This window comes from Salvelinus namaycush, chromosome 1, assembly GCF_016432855.1.
Source record: "Salvelinus namaycush isolate Seneca chromosome 1, SaNama_1.0, whole genome shotgun sequence".
Classification (NCBI taxonomy): Eukaryota; Metazoa; Chordata; class Actinopteri; order Salmoniformes; family Salmonidae; genus Salvelinus; species Salvelinus namaycush.
In genome coordinates this window covers 19,720,908-19,732,562 of record NC_052307.1, presented here as the reverse complement: position 1 = coordinate 19,732,562, position 11,655 = coordinate 19,720,908, and the positions used below count along the sequence as shown (strand labels likewise).

At 42.4% G+C, this 11,655-nt stretch overlaps 1 protein-coding gene across 1 annotated transcript in view; it reads left to right on the top strand.

The window, feature by feature from the left end:
- The first annotated feature begins 2,263 nt into the window (after nt 1-2,263).
- Nucleotides 2,264-11,655, top strand: part of LOC120058282 (nuclear receptor subfamily 6 group A member 1-like) — a 30,430-nt gene continuing 21,038 nt past the window's right edge. Inside the window, exon 1 of the mRNA XM_039006871.1 lies at nt 2,264-2,580. Coding sequence (XP_038862799.1) covers nt 2,529-2,580 — 52 coding nt within the window. The 5' untranslated portion in view covers nt 2,264-2,528. The remainder of the gene's footprint in view (nt 2,581-11,655) is intronic.

Sequence of the window (11,655 nt, the reverse complement as noted above, 5' to 3'; positions counted from 1 at the left end):
ACCCTAGACCCACTCCAATTTGCATACCGCACCAACAGATTCACAGATGATGCAATCTCTATTGCACTCCACACTGCCCTTTCACACCTGGACAAAAGGAACACCTATGTGAGAATGCTATTCATTGACTACAGCTCAGCATTCAACACATAGTGCCCTCAAAGCTCATTATGAAGCTGAGGACGCTGGGACTAAATACCTCCCTCTGCAACTGGATCCTGAACTTCCTGATTGGCCGCCCCCAGGTGGCAAGGGTAGGTAACAACAAATCCGCCACGCTGATCCTCAACATGGGGGCCCCTCAGGGGTGCGTGCTCAGTCCCCTCATATATTCCCTGTTCACTCATGACTGCATGGCCCGGCACGACTCTAACACCATCATTAAGTTTGTTGATGACACAACAATGGTAGGCCTGATCACCGACAACAATGAGACAGCCTATAGGGAGGAGGTCAGAGACCTGACCATGTGGTGCAAGGACAACAACCTCTCCCTCAATGTGATCAAGACAAAGGAGTTGATCGTGGATTACAGGAAGAGGAGGACCGAGCACGCCCCCATTCTCATCGACGGGGCTGTAGTGGAGCAGATTGAGACCTTCAAGTTCCTTGGTGTCCACATCACCAACAAACTAACATGGTCCAAGCACACCAAAACAGTCGTGAAGAGGGCACGACAAAACCTATTCCCCCTCAGGAGACCGAAAAGATTTGGCGTGGGTCCTCAGATCCTCAAAAGATTTTACAGCTGCACCATCGAGAGCATCCTGACAGGTTGCATCACTGCCTTGTATGGCAACTGCTCAGCCTCCGACCGCAAGGCACTACAGAGGGTAGTGTGTGCGGCCCAGTACATGGGCCAAGCTTCCTGCCATCCAGGGCCAAGCTTCCTGCCATCCAGGACCTCTATACCAGGCGGTGTCAGAGGAAGGCCCTAAAAATTGTCAAAGACTCCAACCACCCTAGTCATAGACTGTTCTCTCTGCTACGGCACAGCAAGCGGTACCGGAGCACCAAGTCTAGGTCCTAGAGGCTTCTAAACAGCTTCTACCCCCAAGCCATAAGACTCCTGAACAGCTAATCAAATGGAAACCCGGACTATTTGGATTGCCCCCACAACCCCCCACCTTCTTCTATGCTGGTGCTACTCTCTATTATTATATATGCATAGTCACTTTAATAACTCTAGCTACATGTATATATTACCTCAAATACCTCGACATTACTGTAATCTGGGAGACGGCGAGACTTGTCTCTGGCTACTACACTACTAGAGCAGGTTGGTTGATGGATCATCAATCTGCTATTTTACTACTACTATTACTGATACTAGTACTACTACCACTATGAAGAATGGTCACTATCCACCCCACCTACACTTGATAAAATCTGATTTTCTCTGTTCTTGTATTCTGCCTCTCTCTCTATCAGTTTCTCCCTATCCTCCATGGCATTTGAATGTGTTAAGCCTCTTATATGTGACTTACTGAGGTAGTTCATTAGCATCGACATTGGGGGAGGGCTGTGGGTTGTGAGCCTGTGGGGCTGTGGGAGAGTGAACAAGTGGCTGCATTATTAGCAGGGTGGAGCTCAGGAGGGTGGGCTGAGACCTGACTGGACAGGACAAGGGTGACCGGTAGTGTGAGGTCCACAGGAGAGGATGGTACAGGGTAGAGAATCATTTGGGTAACAGGGTAACAGTAGAGTACGTGGTCCACTGGTTCAGAACTGGACACTTCATAACATGGCTTCCTGGAGAGGACACTGGAGGGATGAAGGAGGAAAATCCATTGGATGGTAAAGCAAAAAAACAAAGACAAAGACAAAAAAATGTCACTTAGAACTAGTTATGGCAGTTCACTATACCAAGCAATTAATTGGTGAACTGTTTGATTGGCTGTATGTTGTAATGTTGCTTTGTGGGTTCATTTTGTGACAATAAATGGTGGATCATTATTGTGATCACCTGCAGGAACACATAATTATCATTAATATCTTACACTTGTTAAGCATTATCTAGAGGCTTTGTTTTTTCCCAGTGCACTGTTCCTGGTTTGCTACCTAGCACTGACACCTTGGTTAACTCTATTTGCCTTCTATTGACAAAATGACTTGATTAGTTAATGTCACTGTGTGTTGTCAGCTTGAACCTGTGTTTATGCTTGGACGTGCACTTTGGTCCTCTGTGGAAAGTGCCAGAGGCAGAGGGAGGGGAGGCTAATTTGGCATTTGGCATTGTTCAACAGCAGAGAAAATAGGACCATCAGTTCCACTCAGATAACCCCTAACCATCATTGGACCTCAAGCCAAGCTGTGACCCCAGGGCTTGAACTATGTGGTCATGTGACCAGGCAGTAAAGTGACCAGTGGTGTTGGCTTAGGAGTCTATGCTCAGAAAGAGGACAGTCTGTAGACGGAAGAGGTTGTTTGTCAGAGAGACAGAGACAGAGACAGAGAGACAGAGAGAGAGAAGGACAAGAGTCATGAGGCTCCCATGCCCTGTGGCTTTTCTTTAGCGGAATCTGTGCATGAATGGCGTCCCTGCAAACTGGGAGAAGCATGAAATGGATACATGGGAAGGTAAGAGAGAATGGGAGAGTGAAAGGGGTTGGGTCTATTGCCTTTATGGCCCATACTTTAAGCAACCTTACATCAGCATGTATAAATGAGAGAACAGACTAGCATGTAGATGAAGGGCTAATCAATGGTTTTGTCACATCATTTTCTTAGTTTCGTATTTTCTTCTTCGGAAAGAAAAGGCTGGTTACAAACCCATTATGTAATGATATTGTGACCAGTTTGTCACTTTTGTTGCAGCTGTACTTTCCAAGATATACATATATGTAATACAATAAATTACTTGATAGTTGTAGGGGATTGTGTGCTTATATTTGTTATTCCAAATATGTTTGTGTATTTTGTTGAATAATCAATTCATTTTCATGAATTAGTGAATACATATTTGAGGACTGTTCACATCTTTTCACAGTATTTCGCCATATTTCAATGTGTGTTAATTTGAATGTAGTAGAGTGGGTATTGGTATGTGTAGTAGAGTGGGTATTGGTATGTGTAGTTGAGTGCTGTTGTGTACTGCTGAGTGGGGTTACATATGTATTGATCTGTGGTCTGTGTCTGTGGCCCATCTGGAAAAGGTTTTGTCCCCAGTCAGCATTGTTTATGTGATGGAGGAGAGATTAGGATTACTCTACTGGGCAGTGTTAAACCCCTGGGTTAGCCAATTTTTGACTACCTTTCCAAACCTAACACAGTTTCACTTTATTTCACCTCATTTGAATTCATATCAGAGTGTACTACCTTTCAATTAATATTTGAGATTATATGTGCCATGCAAGAGTCATCAGTGTTTCATTTTGATACAAATCCCTTTTCAATTTTTTGAAGTGTAAGTTAATGGTGAAGGAAATTGTAGTTATTCATTTACAGACCCAAACCAATCCATTCAGTCAGTCCCAATAACTATCATGTCCTTGGACTTTGTAGATGACTCAACCCTTTGCAATGTTCTCAGTCAATGGGATTGTCACATTTCTCTTTCCCAGGTGAGTTACAAATCAATGTAGTGTTTTTTGGGGACACAGTGGGGAGTTTATTTTCAATGTGGAATCAGTTGTTCTTCTTTCAATGGTAAATGCCTCCATACATTGATTGTGGTCCGCTATTAGTTTCCTTTGAAACCCCAAACTTCTTGAAACATGAGTAGTATACAGATGTGGGATCTTAATTTGACATATATTGTCACAGCAAAATAGTGCAGCAACAGGATTTGAACATTTTGTACATCATTTTTGCATTATTGTTGGTTAGGCTATTAGTTGGCCAAAAGTAGGCTACATGGAAAGTGCAAAACTGTTAATATAACCATGTGTTAGTGTGGGTTTTCATTGAATTTATGTAAAACACGAAGCTCATCTGCGTTTCCAATTCCCAGCAACAAAAAAGCGATTAAGATACTACACCTGTATGACCCATCACTCAGTGCTACCATGGTTACCACCAGGCAGTGTTCTATCTAGCCTTTTGAGGGCACTGAGCGAAGAAAAATTAAGTTTGTAAGTTTACAAATTTTGCCATGGGCGTAGAGAATATTTGGCAGTTTTAATGCAAGTTTTCTGCAGTTGTACAGATTTTACCATGGGGCGGAGAGCAAATTGTGCAATTTTATAACCATTTTCATGCAAATCTACTCATTTTGCAATGGGGCAGAGAGAAATGTTTGCAGTTTTAAGGCATGTTTTCTGCAGTTCTACTTATTTTGCAATGGGGCAGAGAGAAAATGTAAAATATTATAACAAATTTCATGCAATTCTACCCATTTTGCCATGGGGGAGATAATGTTTTGGCAGTTTTAAAGCACATTACCTGCAATTCTACCAATTTTGCTATGATTTACGCCTTGATATCTGACTGAGAGTGACTAACAAAATCATTGGGGGCCCCCTGGCGGTCAGGGCCCCTGGGCACGTGCCCGGTCGGTATTCGGCCATGATTACTACAATTTTAGATAACTGGCTAGACTAACTTACCAATCTAAAAATTGTTAGCTGACATGGCTAATTGAGTGACTGTCATAACAAGAGAAAAACTGCTAATGCACAACCAAATTTCGAACTTGCACCTTGTGTAAGCGACTGTTTATGTCGCTTATGCCTGGAGCCAGCCCTGCTATCTAGAGAACCAGATCAAGAGCTCTTTGCTGAGCCCTATGTGTATGATAATGGTTATCTTGGCATGTGATAGTCATTGTGATCATTTGTCTAGTGGTTTAACCATAACATAACATAGCCATCAGCTGAGTTGTTCCGTTTACGAATTCTCTGGGAACATTTCTCTCATGTTTCCTATTGTCTCTTATGTGTTGTCTTTTCAGGGAAGGGAGGGGCTACTGTGTCCGCTCCCTTTCCACATGCTAATCCTATCCTGTCAGCTCTGGAAGTTGTGTTTCTTCTTCAGCTGAAGGAGGGTTAAATCCACTCAGTCTTTCATCATGTAAAGGAGCCCGCTGATGCCTCTCTCTGTCTCTCAACACACCAATTCACTCCTGCCATGGCTCATCCAAGCAGGAAGTCCCCTTTCTCACAAATTCTGGGTGGGGGGAAGGGGGCGTGTGCTTATGTGTGTTCCTGTGGATGCGAGGGTAGTGGGATAGAGGCTGTGTGTGTGAAGATCAATAACAGTGGGGGAGGTCAGGAACTGTGGCATCTGTACAGGCTAAATATAGCCAATGCCAACGCCTGCTTATTATGGCGTTCTAGGGTCTTTCCCCTCATTTCATTTAAACCTTTATGTGAGTTCTGATCCAGCCAAACCAAATCAGGTCCTCCATATCTCAGATCTTTGTTTCCAAGGGGAGTGTTATTTTAACTGCCAGTACCCACCCCCGATGCATACACACTTTAAATCTAACACACACAAAACACCATCTGATACTCCCTATGAAAAAGGGCCATAGCTTGACCTGATCACTATATTGATTGTTCTTAATCCCTTTCTGATGAATCATTTGTTCCTATGCATAGTATGGATATTATTCTAGGTGCTGTTTTTAGTTAGATCAAATCTATTTATTCTAGGTGCTGTTTTTAGTTAGATCAAGTATATTTAGATAGTCAAGCCACCCCCCCTCCTCCCTCTGGACACAGGCACACACACACACTCACATGGAAATAATAGCAAGTGCTTGATTGCATTATAGTTTGTATTTCCCGAGACAGGAAGGGTCTGGTAATGGAAAAGATAGGTGGGAGTTAGCCCGTTAGCCTGCTGAGCCTGTTAGCCTGTTAGACTGCTGAGGCTGTTAGCCTGTTAGACTGCTGAGTCTGTTAACCTGCTGAGCCTGTTAGCCTGCTGAGTCTGTTAGCCTCTTAACCTTCTGAGCATGTTAGCCTGCTGAGGCTGTTAGCCTGCTGAGTCTGTTAGCCTGCTGAGCTTGTTAGCCTGCTGAGTCTGTTAGCCTCTTAACCTGCTGAGCCTGTTAGCCTGCTGAGTCTGTTAGCCTGCTGAGTCTGTTAGCCTGCTGAGCTTGTTAGCCTGCTGAGCTTGTTAGCCTGCTGAGTCTGTTAGCCTGCTGAGCCTGTTAGCCTGCTGAGCCCGTTAGTCTGCTGAGCCCGTTAGGCTGCTGAGCCCATTAGCCTGCTGAGGCTGTTAGCCTGCTGAGCCTGTTAGCCTCTGTGAAGCCCCCAGTAATACTTAGGAGTGCTGGGGAAAACAGACTTTTATTAAAGGGGGGGTTTAAATGGCCCAATGTTACAAGCACCTGTGTTGTTAAATACCACCATTTGGTTCATATTAGGTTGTGCTGACTGTTAAGGCTCCACATTAACAAGCACAATATCAAACTGCTGCACTGGACTTTTGCCAGCACGCTCATGTTTGACAACAAAGCAATGATATTTAAAAATGCAAAATGTCCTACGTTTGCTACCTTTTGGTTGAAACTTAACATTTAGACTTTTATTGAATGCTATAGCAATTATATAATTGCTCAGTCATAGTGTGCCCCAGTCTGTGAAGATAATCAATTAGATTTGTGTCACAGGTTATGTTGAATTTTGAAATTAGATGAGTGGCTTTTTCTTGGTGGATTTTAGGGATCTGTAACTGTAGCCACTTCTAAGAACCCAAGGAGCTATAACAGAAAAATAACCAAACACGTCAATGAATATTGATTACATTCCAATATTGAGATCAAAGACCTGTTAAAAAGTGCAGCCTAGCAGTTAGAGCATTGGGCCAGTAACCGAAAGGTTGCTACTACGAATACCTGAGCTGACAAGGTGAAAAAATCTGTCCTTGTGCCCTTTAGCAAGACACTTAACCCTAATTTGCTCAATGGGAGCCTTACTACTATGGCTGACCCTGTAAAACCATACATTTCACTGCACCTATCTGGTGTATGTGACAATAAAACATGTTATTGATTTTATTATTAAATGTACCTTTAGATGTATTCATCAAGGAACTCAAATGAATGTGTTTGTGTTACGGCAGTATGTCTAAGTTGCCAGGAGAAAACATAGAAAAAACAGCAGGCCTCAGGATCTATTGTCTCAAGACTTGTTGCTGTTTAGGGCAAAAGAGAATGCAAGACAACATTACCATTTATGCTGTTACAGAAACTCAACATTTTTGGCTTATTTGTTTACTTAATCAATATTTTGGGAATGAGCTGGATTCACTTTAATAATGTTTAATAATGTTATCTCTGAAATATCTTACAAACTAGTGACTAATATAGTATTAATTAGCATAGAATTAACATGGTATCTGGCTAGAATGTAATTACCCAATGCTAATGACCCAGGCTGTAATCCCTGGTATGATCTCAGCCTGCTTCCCAGAGACAGTACTGTGTGAGGGGGGGTTAAATGTTATCCAGTATAGTATGCGATGTCAACATGCCACCATTGTCATGACTATGAGCCAAATCTGCAACTGCATAAATTAACATAATACTATGGAGACAGGAGAGACCAAACAGCATGGTGGCTGACTGTTGGAAAGGTGCAAATTGATTATATCTTCTTACTGTCTCATAGAGATAGAGAGAAAGAGCGGGAGAGAGAATGAGTCGGCATGTACTGTACTTAGTTAGGAGAAAGTATGCACCCTTTCCTCTATACTAGGTGGTGTCAGAGGAAGGCCCTAAAAATTGTCAAAGACTCCAGCCACCCTAGTCATAGACTGTTCTCTCTGCTACCGCACGGCAAGCGGTACCGGAGCACCAAGTCTAGGTCCAAGAGGCTTCTAAACAGCTTCTACCCCCAAGCCATAAGACTCCTGAACATCTAGTCAGATTTCTACCCAGACTATTTGCATTGCCCCCCCCCCCCCCCCCCCCCCCCCCCCGGTCATATATGCATAGTCACTTTAATAACTCTACCTACATGTACATACTACCTCAACTAACTGGTGCCCCCGCACATTCACTCTGTACCGGCACCCCCCTGTATATATTGTTATTTTTTACTGCTGCTCTTTAATTACTTGTTACTTTTATCTCTCATTCTTATCCATATTTGTTTTGAAACGGCACTCTTGGTTAGGGGCTCGTAAGTAAGCATTTCACTGTAAGGTTGTATTCGGCACATGTGACTAATACAATTTGATTTGATTTAAAGGCGTGAGTATGGTAGAGAGAGATGTAAAGAGGGAGGGAGGGAGGTAACAGTGGAAAAGTACAGGAGCTCCATTCAACCCCTGCTCCCTTTCAGCTGGGCATGATTGTAATGGAAACACAAGACCAAAATGCTGAGTGAAATACCCTTCAGCAGGCCTTGTCCCAGTGTCACCCACTCAAAAGCTTCTCCATTGACTTTTGTCCGACTGAGAATCTGACAAAGGGAAGATGTTGCCACTATATGTCTCTTTTCTCAGCATGGCACAGGTAATAGAACATGGGGAGAGAAACCATGGAGCTAAATCAAAAGAGATGCTCAGTTCATTAACAAATTGACCAAAAGTGGGTGGTTACATTTTTTGAATTTCAATTTTGATAAGGAGTATTGTTATAATTGCTGAAATAAGATTACTGAAAGGGTTAACTCGAAACGTTACCTTGTGCATCTAGTTCACTAATGTAGTTGTAAGTAGGCCAATATCATTATTGGATCAGTGTGAAACAGGAGTGGTGTTTGGGAATGTCTCTTGTCCATTGACTCTGGTTTAAAATGCTTGAGGTGCATTTCCTGGTTTGCGTTAAAGTTTGAAATGAAACCCAGCCTGACCCCTGGGAAACAATGCAGGCTTTAATGGGCCCAGTGGGAGGCCTGGGTGAGGGAGGGGGTCCCAGGAACCAGGCTGCAGAGAGAGGGTGGAGTTCAAGATGAAGCAAAGGCCTGACTTTACAACTCTTCGACTTGTCCCGTTACTGTGGATTTATCACCCTGGTCACATGATCCAGGAGGAGCCGAGGGAAGGGAGGGTGACCAGAACCAGGATGGAACCAGTTTGACAGACTGGACCACTGGCTGCTATACAAGGGGGATGTGAGGCGGAGCCAGAGTTTGACGTGACACATTGAGATCAAGTGTGTGAAGGTGTGAAGCAGGTTGTTTATATGGTGGCCATGCACTTGAAAGAGAGGGTGACATATTTGGCAAATAAGCCTCTGCTGGCGTGAATTAAGGAAACTAACGGTCATTGTGTTTTTTTCATTGAAGGAAGTCAGGAATTTCACATGGGATGCTCAATGAAATATATGGTTTTGATGCATTCCTGTGCTAAAGCAAGACAGACAAATGGCTTATTGAGGAGGAGAGGATCCATAGTGTAAAACTATGTGATCTTAGACTTGCTTTAAGGCAATGAAATATTTTACGTGCTCTCACAGCTTGTGTTGAAGTAAAATAGCTAAACAGAACATGGTGTTGGTGATCTATAACTTATAAGCAAGACAATGCAGAGGAAGATCTGTATACAGTATGCCCCAAAAAAGAGTACCTTTTGGTGGCAGCCAATTTGAGAAACAGAATATAGAGAGCTCTCAGTTGAAACAAAGGGGGGAAGTATGTGGATCCTGTCTTCTTTTCTGGCAGGCTTAGTGGAGGTGTTGTTCTATTTAGCACACAGCACAGGGGCTTAACGACTGAATGGCTCTTGATTTAGATCTCAAGCTGAACCTTCTCTGATACCTCCACCCTTCCTTGGGCCACAGGCTTCTGTCCTCATTGTGCTCCAAGAGCCCATTTTAATCAGGCTAAAGTCACTTCATATGGAATCATTATATAGTACATCAACATTTTCTGGACATAAAGTGCTTACATGCTGCAATATGTAGTAGTGTGTGAAAGCAAATTGATGCTCCTCATATATGGCTGCAGGTAGCCTAGTGGTTAAGAGCTTAAGAGCGTTGGGCCAGTAACCGAATGGTCACAGGTTTGAAACCCCAAGGTGACTAGGTAAAACAGCTGTTGATGTGCCCTTGAGCAAGGCACTTAATCCCAATTGTTCTGAATAAGAGTGTCTGCTGAATGACTAAAATGTAAATAGATATGTTTCTGGACTTACTTCTGACAGGCCTTGTTTTTTTATTCAACTGAGTCTTTCTGTACTACATTGTTATCTGTATGGCAGTGTGATAGACAGTCATTACATGAGTGTTCCATATAAAAGACCAAAAATTGGAGTCGTGTCACTGAAAAATATATTGCACACTTCAACAACGCTTGTGTTGAGTCAAAGCTCCTCACTGTTTTCAGGGTGGCGGTGTGTTCACGTTATTAACTAATGATTAAATTATAATCTGCTGGCGGGAACCGAGTGACCCTATTGTGTGTGTGTGTACAGTATGACAACCTCTGAGGAGCTTCCTAAAGAGACAGAATTTAAACCACATACCATTTAAATGGTAATCCCACTGGGATTTAGAGGTCTTCAATTCACCATTCAGTAGATCTGGGAGAGGCTTTATCCTCCTATACATTCCTCCTGCTCTGGCTAATTAGCTCTAGTACATGAACCTTACTCTGGACTCTGAAAGCCCACTCTACTTCTTATAGTAGGCTTAGAGCAAAACTGGACAGATAGCACCTCTTACATATGTAGGATCTTAATTTGATGCAATGCAGGCCATTTAAAACGTGTAGTTTATTTGAAGTATAAAAAGGCATCTGAAGTTTGTAATTTAAAAAACTATATATAATTTTATTTCACCTTTATTTAACCAGGTAGGCCAGTTGAGAACAAGTTCTCATCTACAACTGCGACCTGGCCAAGATAGAGCAAAGCATTGCGACAAAAACAACAACACAGTTACACATGAGATAAACAAACGTACAGTCAATAACACAATAGAAAAGTCTATATACAGTGTGTGCAAATGTAGTAAGTTTAGGGATGTAAGGCCATAGTGGCGAAATAATTACAATTTAGCAATTAAACACTGGAGTGATAGATGTGCAGAAGATGAATGTGCAAGTAGAGATACTGAGGTGCAAAGGAGAAGAAAAAGAAAAAAACAATCTGGGAATGAGGTAGTTGGGTGGGCTATTTACAGATGGGCTATGTACAGGTGCAATGATCGGTAAGCTGCTCTGACAGCTGATGCTTAAATTAATTACAAAGTATTTACCACTGACATTTTAGACTTGATTTACCCTTACGGAAAATGTATCAAACCCCTACAAAAATACCAGTTAATTATTATAATAATAAAAATGTCCTGTTGGTGTAGGATTATTTTCCTGCTGTAGCAAACTGGCTCAAATTAAGATCCTACATCTGTATAGCAGGATTTTGATTACGTTGCAGTCAGTGTTGTAGTACTCGAGACCTGTCACGGTCTCAGACAACATATTGAGTGTCTGAGTCTTGTCTCGGTGTCAGATACATTTGTACTCGGTCTTGACTCGGTCTCAGAAGGTGAGGACTCGTAATTTCTTCCCGAGACCAGTGGAGTAAAAAACGAATAATTATCCGCCTCCATTCAGTCAGGAAGTATTCAGACCCCTTCCCTTTTTTGTTACGTTACATCCTTATTCTATTTTTTTTAAATCAATCTACACACAATACAAATCAAATCAAATTTTATTTGTCACATACACATGGTTAGCAGATGTTAATGTGACTGTAGCGAAATGCTTATGCTTCTAGTTCCGACAATGCAGTAATAACCAACGAGTAATCTAACCTAAC